The sequence below is a fragment of the Puntigrus tetrazona genome, unplaced genomic scaffold (assembly GCF_018831695.1).
Source record: "Puntigrus tetrazona isolate hp1 unplaced genomic scaffold, ASM1883169v1 S000000746, whole genome shotgun sequence".
NCBI classification, from domain to species: Eukaryota; Metazoa; Chordata; class Actinopteri; order Cypriniformes; family Cyprinidae; genus Puntigrus; species Puntigrus tetrazona.
The window spans coordinates 163,424-185,000 of record NW_025048355.1 but is presented as its reverse complement, the minus strand read 5'-3'; the positions used below and the strand labels follow the sequence as shown (position 1 = coordinate 185,000).

Genomic DNA, 21,577 nt, shown 5'->3' with positions numbered 1-21,577 from the left:
GCAAGTCTCTGGCTACATTACTGTATTAAATACTGAATAAACAAATCCACATATTCATAAGAAATAATTCAAACGAAACTGCCCCCGTTATAAAAACTCCTAAATTTGAGACTTTCAAAATCAATTCCAAAGCATTACATTTTAAGAAAACAAATGCTAATACTACTAGTGTATAACTTTAAAACATCAAATCACATGTTCCGCTTAAACCTAGTCCACTTTAAACTGTTTACTCACTAGCACTGGTCAGAGTAACAGAGAACAGAAGAGCAGGCCACATGTTTGAACTTTGACTGGAAAAAACGTTAGCATGTGACAATGTAGCTACCTCATAAAGCAGTTAAACAGCCTGACCAATAGATTTTTAGGACAATGGGATTATCACTAATCACTATGAGGTGTTCTTAGACTAGACAGACGAAAGTAAACGCAAAAATAAGTCATTATACCTTTGACACATTAGATGCTCATGTCGAAGAGTTCATTTTAATCTGTATAACCGATGAATGTAGAGGAGTTGGGCATTTACCAATTCTTATTAATAAATACATAAATCATAATTCACCCCATTTGCAATTACAATTATTTTACCAGACATCCTGTCTTCTCTTAATGGTGGAGGGCTAATAAGTGAAATAGAACAAATAAATAACTATAATGAAGTTATAAATAGAATATTTTCTAATAAAAACCTATTTAGAAACATATATCAAGAAAACAGCTTAATAACTTTGGACCGCTTGGTGCATATCCTGCAGTGAAACATACAGCATAAATCATAGAGGTCTGAAGCACATATGTGTGTGTGTGTGTGTGTGTGTGTGTGTGTGTGTGTGTGTGTGCCTCAAAATGAACTATGTGCCTATGTTAAACATATATACGTCACTGATCATTTAAGTAAGATATCAACTTCAGTGGGTCCAAACACTGTTTTCTCTGTGGACTCATGTTGATATCAGGTTGCAGATGAACATTTACTGTAGCTGAATTTAAAAACAAGCTTAACTTGAAACTGAGCACTACTGGGAATCACAAAACAAGATGCACATCTGATGACATTGGGCCGGGGTCTCCTGTTCCCTGCGCGGCGCTGATAAGCATCCGAATACACTGCGTCCAAAGCTTATAGCAGAAGAAACACATGCCAGCTCTTAGCCAATGAGCGACCCGATTACTGGGCGCCAGCCAATCAGCGCGTCTTATGTTGAGCCGTACTTAGGTCCAGCTCTGAGTTTCAGGATCCGAGCACGTAAGTTGTTTCCGATTGTCTTTTTATTGATCGATCAGGGGTTTTTTAAAAAACATTTTATGATGGGTTTGTAAAGATTGTGAGGAATTTCACACATGCAGTTACAATTCATGGGCGAGGGTTTAAGGCTTTTAACTAAAAACGGAAGTAAACTGGACCGCTTGACCGAAATAAAGCGCTAGATCATCAGGCAATCTAACACGAAATATTATATGAATGGCAAATAATATGCAGTTATTATTGTTATGTTAAGGTGTCGTTTGAATTAGTCTTAAATAATCTGGTTGCTGTGAAATTAAATTAAAAAAAAGATGCCATTGTAAATATAGTTACCGCCAAATACCATAATCATTACAGTCACTATAATAAAAATCATTACTCTTTATATAGCCTGACTTTTGCTTCTTTTTTTATTGCAGTGGTGACTAATACTAACCAAAACCGTTTAAAAAAACGTTTTTTTTTTTTTTTTAGTTATCAAATTAAATTTATGTGGCCATACATATATTAACACAATTGTCTCTTGCATGCAGAAGTATTACACTGATTAATATTTTTTCTTTTAGGTACATAAGGATTTTGGACTATTTGGACTTCGCCTGTCTCTCGACCAATTCGATGCTTAGTGCTCAAGTATGTAAAGAAAGCTGAACAAATAAACATTTGATTCAATGTAGATGTTAAGATGAAAATGCAATCTTTTTCATAGAACTGAAATATAATTATACCTACTCTGCTGGCTGGCTTAAGACATCAATATTGCACAAAGAGTGAAGTCATGAAGTATGTTTTCAGGTATTGGTGTAACTGTCATGCAGGCCTGACACCTCCACATTCATTACTCCTCAGCAAATCCTCTCTCCTCCCTTCCGGATGACCGGAGCAGTGATGGACAGCATTGTGATCCTCGACGACGACGATGAAGAAGCGTCCACATCTGCCTCCGCGTCCTGTTCCCACGCCACGAACTGCCAGCCGCAAACCCCCGTGAAGAATCAGCTGCCGGCTCCGACGCACATCACGCAGTCTCCGTTCGCCTCCGCGAAGAAGGATGTTCATGTCCTGCAGGTGGAGAATGAAAAACTGTTTGCAGAGGTGTGTTTGTTAACAAGTATATACTGACGGCATACTGCGAAAATAGCTAACAGGACAGTTTCTAAGTGTTTTGTTGCCTGGCGAGGTTTTTTAGGATTCCCGATTGTCTTAAAATCTTACAAAGTTACATGCAGTGCAATGTTTTCCCCTGTGGAAACTTCTTTAGAGAAAGATGCATATATTTGAGATGTGAAGTGAAGAGGTGAAGTCTTGTTTTCTGCTTGAAACAAAATCAGATAATTTAAAGTTTTAACTAAATGGATCCGTTCTTAGCAAAGTTTTGATATAATTATGATATGAAATGTACAATATTTTCATGGAACATGATCTTAATGATTCAAGACGAATGGCTGATTGTATTATTGGCTATTTCTACACACATACCGTTGTTACTTATGACTTGTTTTGTGCTTTTAAATGTTAATGAGCTACAAAAATCATCTTATTGTTTGAATAAAGTAGATTTTTCTTAGCCCACTTTAGTCCTAAACTCAGAAAACAAGACTTCTTGGTTTATTTAGTTTTGCTTCTCAAGTAAATGTATCTTTATTTAAGAATCTTTAGGTGTTGACTAACATTATAGAAATAACTATACTGTGCCTAATGATCACACTCATAAAAAATATTCTAGTGTTTTCTTTGTGTAAAATGAATTAAAAGTAACGGAAATCTAAAAAAAAAAAAAAAGAGTTTTATTTTCAAAGTTTGATGCAATGTAGAACAAGATATTTATATTTAGGGACAATATTAATGCATTGTGTTCCAATTAATTTATTTCCTAAATTTTCTTTACTTGGTCTTAAATGTATCTTAAAAGCATGTATTTTTTAGTTATCATATTAAAGCTATCCTACTCTTTTCCCCACTTGAATCTAACCCTTTATTCTGCAGTTTGTGGAGCATTGCTCTAAACACTCTCAAGACCATCCCGAGGTCGTGACCTACCTCCAGAGCAGATACTCAAAGGCGCTGCCGACCTTCCTGACGTCGGTGGAGTTTCGTAACACTCTGGGCCGCTGCCTCACACGAGCCCAGGCCAACACCGGCAAAACCTTCGTCTACATCAATGAACTCTGCACCGTTCTCAAACAGCACACGGCTCGGAAGAGGAGCTCCATACAGCCCGTGCCCTCCCAGACGAAACCTGAGCAGAAGAGCAACGGCACAAACATACAGGAGCAGGAGCGGCTTAAAGAAGAAGAGGAGAAACGAGAGGATGAAGAGGAAACGAAGAAAACCAAAAGGGCTTCGAGGAGACAGGTATTAGAGATGAAATGAATTTATGCTTTGAGAAGGCTGACGTGACGGTGGTCTTGGATTTTTAGATGAGCTCTGTTCCAGTCAGTTCCTATAGCTTATCCGTAGGGATTTTAAAACAGTCTGGACGCTGTGTTTCATTTAAAGTGGAGTGTGGAATATTCCTATTTGAAAGCATTGACTTTTGGCCGTAAGTGTTTTATTGTACGAACTGAGATATATATATATATATATATATATATATATATATATAACATATATAACAACTGAAAACTAACTGGTGCCCAGATATTATCCAGTATTTTTACAGACATGACCATTAATCATAAAACACCACACAAATATGATCAAATTTCAAAATCCAGGTAAGAAATTAATATGGGGAATTTCTTCATAATTAATACAGTACATTGTACCCTATTGGTGTATATTTTGTACAGTGTATGAGTAGGCTTTTACAGAATATATTGGGCTAAATTCAAATATCTGTGCTAGATCGGTCACACAATGTTCACGTTAAAGATATTTTGTATAATGACATGATCAGAATCTACTTCTTGAAATCTTACAGTTGTTCTTTATACTTGTAGACGTTGAAGTGAGCTTTTGTCTGGCTGTGTGTTCATGTTCATTGTAATCTGTGTGTGTCTCGTTTCAGATAGCATACCTGGAAAACCTGTTGAAGGTGTACAACGAGGAGATCCGGCGGCTTCAGGAGCGAGAGTTGAGCGTCGACGATCTGGAGAAAGAGGACTCCAGTTACATTCAGGAGCACAAGCTCAAACGCAAGGTAAGTCTCTTCAGGCCTGATCTGGTTCAAATACAAACTTCTGGAAGACTCTCAATACAACGACTTTGAGGTAAAGAGGTTTTATCAGGTGTGATCTTTAGCGTTGTTTTTGTGGTCTCAGATGATGAAGATCTATGACAAACTGTGTGAGCTGAAGGGCTGTAACACACTTACGGGTCGAGTGATCGAGCAGAAGATTCCTTACAGTGGGACACGCTACCCAGAGATCAACAAAAAGGTGCTTCCTTTACTCTTTAAGATTCGTTCTCGTTAGTCAAAATAATGCTCATTCCCTCACTCCTCTGTCCTCGAGCCCGTGATGGAGATAAAAGTGAATCATCTTGAAGGACATTTTAATCCTCTGATTGCACTTTGAGGAAAGAGGCGTGAGGACGCTTTCAAAGGTGCTGTTAGTGGGTCATGAGTCTTGAATTTCTGACATGACTGAGCTCCAGCAAGTTTTTCTTGGCTTCCTCGTCCCATTTTCTTTTGATTGAATCAGATTGTTTGATTGGTTCAGTGTTCATGATCACAACCGCTCTGTGAAGCTTTGATCGGGAATTAATTGTAAACTCAAGTTCACCCCAAAAATAAATTCAGTCATTAATTGCTCGCCGTCATTTCGTTCCAAACCCGTAAGAGCTTTGTTTATATTCAGAACACGAATGATTATATTTGTGGTGAAATCCTAAAGCTTTCTGACCCCACAACACATCCGACACGTTTAAGGTCCAGAAACAATAAGGACACAGAAATGTGACATCAGTGGTTCATCTGTAATTTTATGAAGCTAGGACAACTTTTTGTGTGCAAAGCATAGATATTAACTTTATTCAACAATTTCTTCAGTCTTCAACACGTGTTTACAGTAGTAGCATGCATGCGTGTCTGTAGAGGGTCATAAAGCTTTTGGATTTCATCAAAAATATCTTAATATTGTGTTCAGATGATAAACCAAGCTCTTACGATATAAAGGTGAGTGATTAATGACAGGAAATATCCCCTTGAAATGATATTGGCTTATCTTTGAGATAAAGGTAAAAACCAATCATAGAATGAAATCCATGAATACAAATATCATTTTTCTTCGTCTTCACTGTTTTCTGGTGTCTTCGGTTGTAGATCGAACGCTACATTAACAGTCCAGAAGCTCTTCACAACCCGCCGGACTACACCGATATCCTGAAGGTGGTTCAGCGCACTAACGAACGCTACAAACTCATCCTCACTCGCAAACAGACCACACAGATCGCTCAAGAAGCCTTCAGAGAGACGGGCAACAAACTCCAGGAGAGACGCCATCTGGACATGGTCTACAACCGGCTCCCATCCATCTCACGATTCCTTCAAACCCAGTAATTCAATTCGGTTACGCTCCATCTCAGATACAGAACGTAATCATTTCTGGTGTGCATCTTAAGACATGTTTCAAGATCAGTCAGTGCAAGTTTCAGTTGAAACTACCTACATGTGTATTTTAGTGTAGGACCAGGCTGATGTTTATTCATGATTTCTGCACACTTGTGGATTGGTTTGGTGCTCGTGCGTTCAGCATGCGAGGTGATTTTCCTGTTTCCTTCAGCGTTAGACCCCGCTCTCACTGATCCAACACTAAACCGCAAACTCCGCTCAAACAGAGACGTGGCTCTGAGCAGCCTGGAGGAGGTGATCACCAAATACGCTATTAAACAGGAAGACATAGAGGTCGAGGAAATGAGGAAGAGACAAGAGAGAGACAGACAGAAAAAAGAGGTAAAGGAACACAGTATATTCTTACATATTGTTTGGTAATTAATTTCTGTATTTGTTTTTTCTCCAGTAGAGTCTGAAATGTCTTCAGCTAGAGAGTCGGTCTAAAATGTAAAAAAAAAAAAAAAAAAAATTAATATATACATGAATATTATCATATTTTATAGCAATCAAAATAAAATATGTAATAACCTTTTTTTTATGATACAATATCATTTATAGGAGGAAAAATGATAAGGACAATTAATCATGTATTATCACATGAAAACAAACTTTTTTTTGTGTGCACAGAATGTGTATATGTGTATTTCTGTATATTAATTAATTAAAATTGCATTAATATCTAAATATTTTTAAATAAATGCTGTATGTATGTGTGTATGTGTGTGTATATATATATATATATATATATATAGCACTAAGATATATATATATATATATATATATAATATTTTAATGTTAAATAATGTTTAAATAATATTTTATCAAGAATAATTCAAACAATAACTGATATAACATACTTATTTCTTTATGTAAACAGTGCTGTTATTACATTTTATTTAAATGATATACAATTTATACCTATTTCTACATCATTTAAATTAAAGCTAGAATCTCCTTGTAACCATCAGAAGTCTTGAATCAGTTTTTTCTTTCCATCATATTTCCAGGCACTTAATGGGCAGCAGAGTGAAAGCAAAGAAAAAGAGACGGAGGAAAAGGAAGAAAAAGAGGAGGAAGAGGAGGAGGAAGATGAAGAAGAGGATGATTCCTCTGATCCTGACATTGAAGAGGAGATCCAAGCCAGTCAAAAACAAGCTGGTCCGGGTAAGAAATTCATAAATCATCTTCATCTTCCTCCTCCTTTACCGCTGGGAAAACCCGCTTCTCCTTTACTGATGTGTTTCAGATGACGATGAAGAGGATGTGGAAGAGGAGCCGTTGAACAACAGTGACAATGACCAGCCGATGGATGAGAACTCTCCTCCCTCGATCAAATCATCCGCCCAGGACACGGAGGAGGACCAGGGAGATGAAGACCAGCGCTCTCCGGCCAGCAGCACAAACGAGACGGAAACTAACACGAACCACGTGGCCGTGGAGCAAAGCCCTCCGTTCATACAGACCTCAGATCTTATGCCTATCGACGAGGCGGAGCTCACTTCCTCCGATCACAGTAAAAGCGACACCGCCGAGACGGTCTCCACCAATCAGGACGCTCCGTCAGCCACGATGAGATCAGCCAACTGCAGCCCGCTACCTCAAACGAGCCCTCTGCTGATCGACGAGATGGGCAACTACAAGAAGAGGAAACGGTCCTCCGCCGAACACCGGACCACTGCCTCCAACGGGGACTGCACACAGGACAGGTAACACCGACGAGGACTTCCTCGGGACATTACAGGCATGTGACGGGATGCCAGTTCAGTTCAGTTGAGACGTTAAAGGAATAGGTCACTCGGAAATGAATTGATTTTTCTTTGTTCTGCTGAACACGCTAGAAGATATTTTGAAGAAAGTTGCTGTTTTGGGTCACCATTGACTTCCATAGTTGAAGACGGTATAATTCATAATCTGGAACTGCTTGAGGGAGGAAATGATGACAGGATTTTCATTTTAGGGAGAACTGTTCCTTTAAATGAGTCGGAGATAGTGCTGGCAAATGATTAATTGCATCTAAAATAGAAGTGTGTGTGTATTTATTTATTTATTGACAGCACTAATCCCAATACATTTGGAGTGGGGTTTATATGAATTATGACTCTTTTTAGATAAGTTTACATGGTATTCTCTTTTCATCTTGCTTTATAATGCACGTTAAATTAGCGTTCATAAGCGGCAGAAGAAACACTGTCCTGCTGTCAGAGAGTAAGACTGCATTCTCATTCAGACCGTGGAGATATAGTTTAACCAAAAAAAAAGTTTAACTTTTTTTCTTTCTTTTTTTTTGTCACGATTGTGAATATTAATGTATGGATAGTTATCTATTTAGCTCTATGATGTTAGAAAATGACCTTCAGTTGATGAAATCACCTATTTGTCAAGATCTGTTGAAGATGTGAAGATGTATTTCCGCTGACGGCTGTGAAATCGTTGTGTTTATTAGTGATATTCCTCTGGATATGGGTGTGATCTTCTGTCCTGAGGAGGATGTGCCCAGGACGATGACTTCCTCTCAGCTCATGGTCAGAAGCTCACGATCCACGCCACCACCCAAGAGGAATAAGGTGACTGAGGCTTGCATTAAACCTTCTCACTGCATTCTTTTCATTTCTATTCATATAGTACTATATCATTAATTAATGTTTTAATTAATTAGTTTTTAATTTTATCTTTTTATTGATTTTTAAATGGTTTTCATTTTATAGTTTTTTTCAGTTTAAGTTTTAGTACTTCAGCTTTACACAAAAATGTAAAATGTTGGCTTGAAATTTTCACTGAAATTATGGCGGTAAATGAATCGAGTGAAAAACAAGAAAAAGAAAAGTATTTTTGGCTGGGAATCAGTTTAATGATGAAGTTTAATTGGTTTGCATCGGCTTTATGAATCAGAAACACAAAAGGCCTGAAAATGTGTACTGAACATTTAATAAAATGCATAAATGTAGGAAATAAATTACAAATATATAAAATACAAATATTTTAGCACGACTGTTCCATTACAACCCTCCCAGCAGTCTTAATAAAATTACCATTGTGCTATTTTTTTTTTTATATATATATATATATATATATATATATATATATATATATATATATATATATATATATATATATATATATATATATATATAAAATTTAATAATAATAGCATTTAGTAAGATTACTTCTGTATTTGTCATCTTAATTTGTTTAAATTAATAATTTTCTTGGTTTTAGTTTTGTTTAATTAGTTTAATAGTTATTTTCACTTTCAGTAATTGTAGTATTTCTACTTTAAACAAGAATTGGTGAAATATTGGTAAATATTTACTCAAGTATTACAAGTTTGTTTTGTTTTTGTTAATGTGGTGTCGGTGTGTGTTTCGAAGCCGTCTTAGTTCCAGTAAGACGGAGCGAGCGCTAAAGCTAGCGTCTTGTGTTCACAGGTGAACGTGGCGACTCAGTGCGACCCGGAGGAAGTGATCGTTCTGTCTGATTCAGACTGAGTTCGTCCGTCACAGCGTCTCCGTCAGCGTCCCGCTCCGTTAGTGCCTGCCAGTGTGAACAGAGAACTGAAAACCCTCATTTAATTTGAGACTGGTTCGGTCAGGGTTTGAACCACTCGCACGCCATGCCAAGGTTTACTTTTTATACGAGGAGAAAATGGCATGCCCTTCTTCATTCAGGCTTTTTAGAGGTATTTTGGTATATTGTAACTGGGACTGGCCTCTAGACGTTCTTACTCCGAGGCGTTCTCTGGTATTGTATTTATGATTTTAGTTTGAGGGTTTGCGATCCTCATTTGTGCCAAGAGTCACGAGGGAAACTGAACTTTCCCTCTTCAACTCAATAAATGCTCCCATTTTGTGTAGTGTTTGACTTACATGCTGAGAACTTTGTGTAGTGCGCTGTGGGGTTTCTTTTTTTCAGCACAATTAATTCTCCACAGAAGTTATGACCTACTTTATATACTTTTTACAATTTACAAACATTGGAAGCTTTGTTTTAAGGTCACACCTTGTTAAAAATAGTTCACCCAAAAATAAAAAAAATCAGGCATTAATTTCACCTCCGTTTTTTGTGTGCAATACAGGACAAGTGTGAGAACATGGATTTAAAAGGACTTTATTTTATTTCTGGGTGAACCGTCCCTTTAACTGGCCTCAGGTGACCAAGCACAGAGTTAAGTGTCCTCCTGCGCTTGACGTTTGGTACTGAAATGATTTCTGTAAACTGCTGATGATTGATCTATTGAACTGATCAGTATTGTCATATTAAAATGGTTTTTAATTAACCTGCTTAACTAATTGAGGATTTAATTGACATGACAAAAGGACAAGGCGCAGCAAAACGGTGCTAACCAAATTAAATCTGTTGTAAAACATTACGCTTACATTTATATGAATAACTGAGTTGTAATATGTGCAAAACTTTAATTTTATATACCTTAATAGCTATTATTATTTTTAGCTATTTTATTTTTACATAATTATATATTTTATTTATATATATATATTTGTATACATGATTTAGTATTTTTTCTATATTAAATGTTTATATAGACATTTCTTTATATATACACATAGTATTTTTCCTAAATTAAATGTGTGTATATATACGTATACGCATATGTACATATACATTTTTATATATACACATCATTTTTATATATATATATATATATATATATACACACACACACATTTTCTTAATGTGTATATATACAAATATATATATATAAATTTATATATATAATATAGTATTTTTATTTATACTAATAATTAAATGTGTGTATACGCACACGCATATATACATTCAAACATACATGTATGTATATACACACACACACACACATTAGAGGCTCATCAAAAAAAAAGTGAATCAAAGTTGTCCTAAAAAAAGGAAAAACTGACTTTGAAACACAAACGACACACGAGTGAATCATAACTTGTGCACAACATACTTTATTTCTCTTTCATTTAAATATCTCGAATCTTGTGAAAGCGATGTCATATTCGGTCCAGATCAGGAAACCGCTTGGTCTGCTACCGTCCGTCGCAGATTTACTTCAGATTCACCACAACAGCTGGAGACGGAACAAATATATTTCTCATTCGTCGGTACAAAATACAGATCTCTAAGCAGACTGCCGAATCATGCTTTTACCTACTGGTTGGTTTTCAATTAGATTTCAGACGTTCGCTCACTAATCCGAAACACACGCGGGTTTGATATAAAAGTAATAAGAATGTGTGGATAAGCGTGATTCCTCCCTGCTCGCCGTCTTCACATCCCGGTGTTATTTATTGTAATATATTGAACAGTTTGAGGTATATGGGTTCTGTGGTGCATCTGTGGTACAAGGCAACTACTGATCGCTGCATCAACATACTCCAAAACATCCACTCAGGCGATTAAAACAAGTCCTCTTCATGTGTCTGCAGCGCTCTTGGCAGACGTTCACGCTGATTTGGCATGTCATTTGCATACTTCATCCATTCTCGGGTCAGGTCTGGGCCTTCACAGAAGGCAGACGTGTAGACTCTCACTACTGGTACGTTATAGGCTACATCTAAAACACTGCAGGAGTTCAGTAGTCGGATGCCGGGTGCTTGGGACTGTTTTTTTAAGGTTAAAGGACGTACTGTGAAGCCTAAATGCACTGCGAGTGGATTCATTTAGTGATCCAACTACAGACAAACCCTGCCCTTCATTTCCGTTCACACCAGAAATGAGAACTTTATTAGCGTCCAAAGCACAGTAAGGTCCTGTCTATTACAAGCATGCTCTGTGCTTCTGTGCTTCAGCTTCTTAAAGTGAAAAAGATTCTTATTGGCTCCCAGTGTTTTTTAATAATAATTTATCAGCTGAAAAAAATAATTGTTGATATTCTTATATAATTTTAAGTATTTACGTTTTTAAGGCACGTTCACACCCAGAACTATAACGATAGCTGTATTAATATCCACATCAAAGTACGATACACTTCTGCTTTAGTGTGTGCTTTTATTAGTGTCTGTCACTTTAAATCAGCTCTTTACGCTGTTACTAGTTCTTCATCTTTCTGAGAGAAAAAGTTCTTAATTATATTGTTAATTAATCTTATTTGTCGTGTGAACATTTAGAAGTAGTTTTTAATATAGAAAATGTAATTATAGAGCTATTGTTACAGCATTTTTGCGTAACAGGTCTTTATCGTTAGTTATGTTATTGAAACTTGTAAACTTTTATATAGTAATTATTACCTATGATTTTTATGAATGAGCCTCTACATTTAGTTACTGTTACCTTTTTTGTGAATGAACCTTTATATAGTTATTTTAATAGTTATCGCTGCATATGTGAACAAACCTTTATAGTTATCGTTATTTTTATTATCAATTATCAACCTTTGAAAAAACTTTTATTGTGATAGTTATCATGCTTTTTTGCAAACAAGCCTTGATAGCTATCGTTATATTTATTGTCTTTACCTTTATATTACAGTTATTTTAACAGTTATCATTGTTTATGTGAATGTACCTTTATAGTTATTATAATTATCCTTTTGTGAATGCATCCAGCCTTTCTTTATCGTTGAAGTTATTGTTCTTGGTGTGAACAGACCTTCTTGGTCATTGTTATAATTATTTAGCAAACAAATCTTTACAGTCGTTATAGTTATCCTTTTTTTTGTACCTTTATAGTTAACTTTATAGATTATCGTTAGACTTTTTTCTTCTCGGTGTGAACGGGCCTTAAGACACCAAAGTGCAGAGCAAACAAGATTCTTGTCTCTTATTTAAGGAAACAAGAGATTAAAACCTTTGAGAGTGAATATACTGTATATAGTCGAGTGACGGTACAATAAAACTTCACATCAAGAACGGACCAAATGAGTCACAGTACTGTACAACAGAATAACAGAACGGCACTTCAGAGCAACAGTGAACTAGTCCTGTGCTAGTGAGGCAGCTTGAACGTAACGGTGACCGTCTCGTATTCCTGGCCGGGATACGCTTCAGACCGTCACCAGAGCAGCCTGGGCTTTGAGTAGATACGTACGTGAGCTTGCAACGGGCACTTGGTCATTGGTATTGTTTTCAGACACACATGGGACATCTTGTATGGCGCGCACTCACCGACATGAGGTAAAGAATCAGACGCGTGTGCACAGAGGGCCAGATTTACCGTCAGCTTGCGCCAGCGCAAACCCTCATGCGCGTTACAAACTGTTAGCGGGATTCACTGAAGACACGCAGTGGAAAATTAGCGCCGAAAAGGCCTACTTTTAAGACTCGCCTTAATGAATGTGCATTCATAGGGGTTTCCCTTTTGGTCTGTAAAGCATTTAAATGAATCATGGGACGGGATTTATTTAAAATCCCACTCATTAATGCTTTAATGCATGTAAAAAAAAAATTATAGTAAATGACACTTCCATAATGCTCTGTTTTTTAATTTAATATATATTTAAGATAAACTTGAGATCTACTAAGTGTACTCAACTGTGCGGTTTTGGGACCCCTTGAACATTAACTAAAATGCATTATTTAAAGGAATGTAGGTTATAATTTGAATACTAGAATTATTTTTGTTACAAAAACCCATCGATCTGCTTCGAAGGTCATGTGTTAACCCCTCGGACGCCTATAGGTTAGTTTTACGTCAAAGTATTTGCATTTATATCTGATTTATTGAGCTGAATAATGGCTGCTATCCACCAGCATTACCGAGCTTGGAAGAGCCGGGATACAACTCTGTGTTCGTCTGAAAGAAGAAAGTCACAAGGACCTAGGACGGCTTTGGGGTGAAAGATTTTCTTTTTTGGGTGAACTTTGTCTTTAACATATCTCTGTATCAAAAACATTTAGTTAGCACTCGTAGTACACTTAGTTGAGCTTACATTTATCTTAAAAAGAACTAAAGAATAGCTTTTTAATATATTAAGTAGTCATTTAGTGGACGAAAATAGAGCACTTTAAATACATTATGAAAGTGTAATTAGGTAGAACTCAAGAATAATTATTACTATATTAAGTACAAAATTAGAGCACTTTAAATAGATTATGGAAGTACTTTTTTAAACCTAGGTGCTCCTGCTAGATTTCGCTAGTCAATATGGAAAAGTGTTTCTTGATGTAAAATAAATTACGTAATTTTCCGCCTCCAATCGGCGCTTTCCAGGAATTTTCAAGGAACGCTAATTTTCCCTGTTTAGTAAATCTGGCCCAAAGTCCCTTGAAACCGAAGACAAGTGTTCAGGTTTAGAGGGACGTTGGTTTCTGAGGGACACGTCTTATGTGACGCTGCTTTCGTCGACGTTACCCTCACAGACTTCCTCCACACACCCGCTACGACTGCCGCCGATGCCCAAAACGCCGGATCCAATGCCGTGCGGCCCGCTTTGAGAACCGATTCCAAGAAGAGGCCCGGAAGCGGCCATGTTGAGACACGAGACGCCGTTGTTGCTCATGGAATGCTGCGGAGACAGAACGGGAATCCCGCTTCTGACCCCAACGCTAGCCTCGCCGGCCGACTGGAGCTTCACGTGGTGCGGCGGAGAGATGACCGACCTTTCGGACGCTCTGGCCTCGGCCCGGCTGCGCCTCTCGCAATGCGAGCGATGCCTCATGAAGCTGTCGCGCCACATGAACTTCTTCCCGCAGCCGTGGCAGTCGTAGGGTTTCAGACCGGTGTGGGTCTTCATGTGCTCGGTGAGGTGATGCTTCATCTTGAACTTCTTGGCGCAGACGGGGCAGTGGAAGGGCCGCAGGTCCAGGTGCATGTTGATGTGTCTATCTCGCATGCTTTTATGCGTGAAGGTCTTCCCGCAGTGACACATGAAGACCTTGCCTGCACTTCCAGCCGCGCCGCCGTCTAATCCTTCCATCCCGCTCCCCAGAGATCCTTGACCGGGTAAGTGGACCGCTCCGTGCTCGAGGCTGCCCTTCAGAGACGCCCCGGACATGCCTCCTGCCAGCCCCAATGGAGATGTAGACTCCAGGGCGGCTTGATTGTACAGGAGAATCTGGTTTCCCTGCATATCCAGAGGGAAGAGCTGGGCTCTGGCGGCCGGCGACTGAACTGAGCCGAGCAGGGTGGACACGGTCCTGCTGGAGCACTGACCGGGGGTCTCCGGAGGGTGTTGAGAGGACGTCTGCTCCATCAAACCTCTCTCAAACTTGAGGTAGTCTTCTGAAGACTGGCAATAGTCAGCCTAGAGGAAAAAGACACGCGGGTAGTTGAGGATGGCAAGTCTCACGTGGCTTGATAGCTCTTTGACTTTTACTACCCATTCAACTAATCTTCAGAAAACAAATGAATAGTTTTGAAATAGATCTGTTCACTACATCGGCCAAGAAATATCTAGAATAGAATATAGAAATGCATGTAAAGATATTCTGGAACAGTTGGATCACTAATGCATCTTATAGAACGTTTCATTATGAATTATGCTGTATGAATTATTCAATAATTATATTATTGAATTTGACATCTATGCATGTAAGACAGGAAACTCACTGGTATATCATATTATTTATCAATATATCAAAACAATAAGTGGCTTTTTTTATATATATATATATAGCCTGTATGGCAGAAGAACATTTTTAAAAATTATGTTTTGAAATGCAAATAAAATTTGTAGATATTTTTATGATGTGACAAAAAATATATTTTTACATATATTCAATTGAGAGTGATTCAAGACAACGATTTAATTGACTCAATTTAATTTTTCAGCTAAAATATTTATTGACAAAAAAATATATACTTCAGAAGCCATACTGCATAAAATATTAAGACTTTTAGAGAATATGGATATGCAAATGGATATGTCTTTACTGCACTGACAGACTTTTTCACTTACACAGGTAAAGTGCTCTCACTCTCTCTCTCTCTCTCTCTCTCTCTCTCTGTCTCTCTCTGTCTCTCTCTCTCTGTCTCTCTCTCTCTCTCTCTCTCTCTCTCTCTCTCTCTCTCTCTCTCTCTCTCTCTCTCTCTCTCTGTCTCTCTCTCTCTCCTTCTCTCTCTCTCTCTCTCTCTCTCTCTCTCTCTCTCTCTCTCTCTCTCTCTCTCTCTCTCTCTCTCTCTCTCTTCTCTCTCTCTCTCTCTCTCTCTCTCTCTCTCTCTCTCTCTCTCTCTCTCTCTCTCTCTCTCTCTCTCTCTCTGTCTCTCTCTCTCTCTCTCTCTCTCTCTCTCTCTCTCTCTCTCTCTCTCTCTCTCTCTCTCTCTCTCTCTCTCTCTCTCTCTCTCCTTCTCTCTCTCTCTCTCTCTCTCTCTCTCTCTCTCTCTCTCTCTCTCTCTCTCTCTCTCTCTCTCTCTCTCTCTCTCTCTCTCTCTCTCTCTCTCTCTCTCTCTCTCTCTCTCTCTCTCTCTCTCTCTCTCTCTCTCTCTCTCTCTCTCTCTCTCTCTCTCTCTCTCTCTCTCTCTCTCTCTCTCTCTCTCTCTCTCTCTCTCTCTCTCTCTTTCTCTCTGTCTCTCTCTCCTTTCCTCTCTCTCTCTCTCTCTCTCTCCTTCCCCCGAGGATTTTAAGCAAGGTATCCCTCACATATATCATCCAAACCTGAAAAAATAAACTTAAGTTCAAAACTACTGACCTGTGCCTCCATTTCAGCTTCTTCTCTGAGTCCAGAGAGGGTCCTAACGTTGGATATGTTAAATGTCCTGTCCCTCTCTCTGCCCATCTCCATCTCTCGCTCCTCTTCATCGTCTCCTCCCTCTTCTCCTCCCGACACCACGATCAGGTCGTCGTCTCTCGAGTGCTCCGTCTTCACCACCACCCACTGCTTCCTGGGCATGATGCTCGGCTGACTGTACGACGGCCGCTTCTGGGGCGGAGACGAGTCTCCATCCTGATACGAGGAGACGCCGAAGCTGTCGCTCACGCCCACCTCTTGATCGGAGACGGAGGTCGCGACCTTCCGCTTGCCCCCCCGGTCTCTTTTCCTGGGGAACAGGAGCTCGTCGTCGTCCTCCTCGTCTTCTTCGATCATGAAGCCCTCCTCTCCGCCGGAGGGCATGCAGTAGGTCGGGGTGGAGTGAACGGCGCTCTCTCCCGCGGCTCCGGTGGTCACCATGGCTCCGCCCGGCGCGCGCGCCTCGGGGCTGAAGTAGTTGGTGCTGCTCGGGGACTGGCTCTCGCTGAAAGACGGGCGGCTGGGAGGCTGAGGAGTCGAGGGCGCGTCTCCTCCGTCCATCTTGTTGGCTCCGGCGCTCTGCCCCGCGCTCTCCTTGTCTCCGGTTCCCTGAGCTCCACTTGAACCTCCCCTGCCCTCTTTGAGAAGCTCAGTGCATTTGTCCACAATGTGCCACATCTGGAGCACACTGCCAACGGTGAGGTAGTTAACGATGTCTTCTCGAAGCATGCGCAGCTGGCCGGTGTAAGCGCAGCTGAGGACGCTCTCGAAGGCCAGCGGGTCCATGACGGCCGGGATGGTGACGGTGGACATGTTCTTCAGCAGCACCTGAAACACAGATGTGGCTATTGAACACTGCACGGATGAATCTGACAGCAACTGGGGTGCCTTTTTTATTAATTAAAGCTGCAGTAACTTTTTTTTTTGTTCAAAATCACTGTAAAAAAATCTGTAAAATTACGGCAACTGTGTTTTCCGGAATTCAACTGTAGAAAATACGGTAAAAAAATTGTCTTTTAAATAACTATGTTTTTTTCTTATCAGGTATGTTCAAAAGAGTTGTATGTTACGTGTATATATATATATATATATATATATATATATATATATATATGTTGTAAAATGAATGTTTATTGCATATTTCAGTTTACTGAGTGTCACCATGTTTAGTGTTTCATTAACTGATATAATGTTAATATACCAACCTATTAAAGTACTGATCTGTTTTGTACCTTTTAACTGAAATATGCAATAAACATTAATTTAGCATGCAACCCTTATTAACATAACTGCTAAGAAAAAAAAGAAGAATACAAATTCAAACTTTAAAATTTAAAATTTGAAATACAACGAAGGGAATTCACAGTTTTTTACCGTTAAAATCACTGTAATTTTTTACAAAATGGAGATAGGAAGCTCCGGTTACAATGTTTTTCTCCAAGATGCACACAGTTCAGTTTAATAACTGCTAGAGCGCCAAACGTTACGGACTGCAGCTTTAATAATATTGATTGTGAAAGAAAAGTGGTCTGTGAAATGTTACAGAACTTGGCACCTGACTGGATTTTGCACTTGTCTAATATAATTATAATGCAGTTCTCCTTGTGTGCTGTACAGCTTTAAATTGTTTACATTAATTATTCTATTAATTTATTTATATAGCTTTAAATACATTTTACAGTAACACTCATAAAAGTCATAAGGACACATAATATATATTTATATTAGATCAACATAAATATATATAATAGATAATAAAATAAAATAAACATTAACTACAATATAAATAAAATATTATTCATATTTTTTCAGCTTATTACCAAGAGAGCATTTCTCATTTTTGTATAGTTTAAGTAAAATAACCAAAACTGAAATTAAGGAATACTAAAAAGTACTTTGTAAATTAGACAAAAAAGGATTACTAAACAATTATATTAAACAATTATTCAAAACATTGATAAAAATATAGAATTATCAGTTATACTAAAATACTTTTTCATATTTAATTATTATACATTTTATTTATTTATTTTATGTAGTCTATGTATGCAATATGTTTAAAGATAATTAAAATGAATTATTTGCATTTTTTAAAAACATCATGAAATTAATTTGATTTCAATACTAGTTTATTATTTATTCAAATAAATAAATAAATATATATATATATATATATATATATATATATATATATATATATATATATATATATATATATATATATATATATATAAATGTAGTCCATGCAACACACTTTGTGTAAAGATTATTATAATTTTCTGGGTTTATAAGCTTTTTCTCAGTAAACCCTTACATATGCAATTAGGTTTTTTAATTGATCAGATTCATTGTCAGATCATTAATTCAATTTAAGCTTTTAGCTTAGCTTATTACACACACTTTCTTATTGTTTTATTCCTCCGAGGTAAGCGTGTACCTGGTCGTGGAAGTAAGGTGAGGACGCAGCCAGCACACACCGATGGGCCTTGAACACCTGGCCCTGAACGTGGATGGAGAGGTCACAGAGATGGCCGTCTTCACGCTGCCGGTTCAGGCTGTCCAGCACCGAGGCCTGCACGCTGGGGAAGCACACCTGCACCACCGAACCTGCAGAGTCACCATAGCCTTGCTCCGCCGCGGCCGACTGCATTCCTGCCACGGAGGAGCATCAACGAACTCATTGCGGTGCAACATTGACGTTTGTCCCAATTTGCATGCTTATGCACGATTCTTATACACCATTATTATAGCATTAATAATGTGATATACACGTCACCAATGAAATTTCCAAAAAGGAAATGTTCCTTATGCCTGAATGATGCACTTAACTGTAAAAACTAAGTGTGAACAGTGCGTTGAACACTTCATGCAATTAAATGTCGCAGCTTCTATACTCAAAGAGGAGGAGCTATATATTTCTTACATTAGACAGTACACAGTGCACATAATAAATATGTACAGTTTCTAGGGAGGCACTATTAATCTTATTTCTAATCACAATTTCAATTATGGATGCCACAATTACATAATCGTTCAAAAAGGCAATAACTGTTCAAAGTCTAGGCTACTTGATGTTAGTCCTTAAGATGTGTTTTTTTTTACTTCTACAGGCTTTCTTAAGGGTTTTTCCAGTGTTTTAATTATATTTTTAGTTTAACATTATACCATGCATATTTTTAAATGTAGTATTTATAATTTAAAGACGACATTTGAGGCTTAATACTACAGAAAAGCAATAAAACGCTTATTTATATTCATATAAAAATATGACGTGACGTTGCTTCAAACAGTGGTATAAACCTCATTCAATGTAAATTGTGTTCATTGTAATCAATAAATCGCAATTATAATTTCAAGTGAATGAAGGACAATTATGATTTTGTCACGTGTCCAAATCTTAAGATTTCTAAAGTGTGCTTTTGATGAACACTTTACAATCCCATGATGCAACAGAATGCAACTAATGCCTATAGGTTGCATGATAGTAATAAGATGGTGGATACAGCATGTCCAAACTCTATTTATGCAACATATTCGTAGTAATAAATAATAAGTAGAAAAGCAGAAAGTCATTTTTTAACGGTCTGAAAGTAAGTTCAAACTCAAAAGCACCAAATACACAGAGAGTGTTTGAGACACAATTTCAGACAAAACGGGCTACTTTCACTCAATATGCTTGTCAGTCCTGTTCACACACAGTTCAGTTACAAACCGGAGCGAAAACAGAATTGAATTTTTTAAAAAAATCATTTAGACTTTTAAGCACTTTCTCATGAAACGAAAACGTCGTTTATGTAACAAATACGTGCTACGTGTTTAATTAAAAACGACATAAATCTATAACGCGGACACGTAAACAAACTAAAAGCCGTCGTTTTGATTATCCTCGTGACATAAAACGACACTGATTTCGATCAGAAATTCTTTATTTCTCTTTGAACCCAGCCAATGCCTTTGCGGGTCCAAAGAACAAGGGGCACTGACCAGGCGCTGCATGGACACTTCATTTATCGACTTCACTGGCGCGTCGGGCAGCCTCCCGCGGTCTAATAACGACATATCTCACGAACACGGCTTGTTCGGACCCTGTTATAAAGCCTGAGCGTCGAGGTTTCGCTATGCATTAAGAGTTGCCTTGGTGTTTGGTCAATAAGCAGCCCGTGTCCTCCGAAGGCTCGCTGTCAGCCTGCAGTAAAATAATATTAGCCACGTCTAAACTCTCGGAGCCACGTTTAAAAGAGTTCGCGTCAGAAATAAGGCGCTCGCGCACGGCTTTTATTTACATTAGCCCGCCGCTACTGAACCGATCCGTGTGGCCTTAAGAAGCACCCAAGCGGATCGACTCCTCAATCAGACTCGTTATGTCGAGCAGGATATCTTACCGATTTAAATGTGTCCGTCAGGCACTCAAAAGAGGGCTTTTCATCGCGATAGAGCGACGTTTCCCAGCGTCCGGGAATGCCGAGCGTAATGGTGGACTGACATCGGGTTTGGAGTCTGCTTTTGCCTTTAAGAAATCCCAGACAGCTGCTCTAGACTCGGCCGACTAAAAAAAAAAGAAAGAAGCCAACCTGTTCTGTATTGTCATGGCAACAAGTGCTTGTTTTAGAGAGTTACAAACCATAGAAATGATGACCATCTTTACATTAAAAATTGTAAACCATTGTTCCAGCCTTCGGCAACCGAGCAGTTTTATCCACGAGTGGCTTACGTTTCATTATTTACCTAATTTTTATATTTCATTAATTATTGAAAATAATAAAAACTTAAAAAATAAATTGCTTAAAATTATAGACCAAATATTTGCATTTTATACTGGAAGACATTTGTGACAGTGGACCCCCTCAAAAAAAAAAAAAAAAAAAAAGTTTGGTTTGTTATGATTGGACGAAAATTGTCTTTAAAAGTTGTCCAAACCCTTAGCAATGCACATTACTATTCAAAAATTAAGTTTTGATATAATTATGATGGGAAGTTTACAAAATCTCTTCTTGGAACATTATCTTTTACTTAAGATCAATGATTTTTGGCATTAATTTTCCACCCATAAAACATATTTTTGGCTATTGCTACAAATACACCTGTCCTACTTAAGACTGGTTTGGTCCCTCATAACACATACATGTTTAATGCCAATGTTCATAACATTTGGTCAAGTAACTATTTCTTTGT

At 38.1% G+C, this 21,577-nt stretch overlaps 3 protein-coding genes across 3 annotated transcripts in view; 1 reads left to right on the top strand and 2 right to left on the bottom strand.

Moving 5' to 3' along the window:
* Positions 1–298, bottom strand: part of LOC122335254 (H-2 class I histocompatibility antigen, Q9 alpha chain-like) — a 2,711-nt gene extending 2,413 nt beyond the window's left edge. Inside the window, exon 1 of the mRNA XM_043233069.1 lies at positions 238–298. Within this exon, the coding sequence (XP_043089004.1) occupies positions 238–280 (43 nt within the window). The 5' untranslated portion in view covers positions 281–298. The remainder of the gene's footprint in view (positions 1–237) is intronic.
* An 860-nt stretch (positions 299–1,158) lies between these two features.
* On the top strand, positions 1,159–9,666 carry LOC122335294 (death domain-associated protein 6-like). Its single transcript, XM_043233119.1, is given in 13 exon segments — positions 1,159–1,249; positions 1,816–1,882; positions 2,099–2,344; positions 3,236–3,604; positions 4,260–4,391; positions 4,513–4,629; positions 5,514–5,710; positions 5,712–5,746; positions 5,974–6,143; positions 6,812–6,968; positions 7,051–7,510; positions 8,248–8,368; positions 9,230–9,666. Coding segments are annotated over 12 exon segments (2,079 nt in total). The 5' UTR covers positions 1,159–1,249; positions 1,816–1,867; the 3' UTR covers positions 9,290–9,666.
* Positions 9,667–12,043: 2,377 nt separating this feature from the next.
* On the bottom strand, positions 12,044–20,942 carry LOC122335309 (zinc finger and BTB domain-containing protein 22-like). The gene is made up of 4 exons (XM_043233150.1): positions 20,788–20,942; positions 18,843–19,057; positions 16,367–17,233; positions 12,044–14,982 (listed from the first exon to the last, which is right to left on the bottom strand). The coding sequence occupies exons 2-4, from the start codon at positions 19,053–19,055 to the stop codon at positions 14,062–14,064; spliced, it is 2,001 nt and encodes a 666-aa protein (XP_043089085.1). The 5' UTR covers positions 19,056–19,057; positions 20,788–20,942; the 3' UTR covers positions 12,044–14,061.
* Between the last annotated feature and the right edge of the window lie 635 nt (positions 20,943–21,577).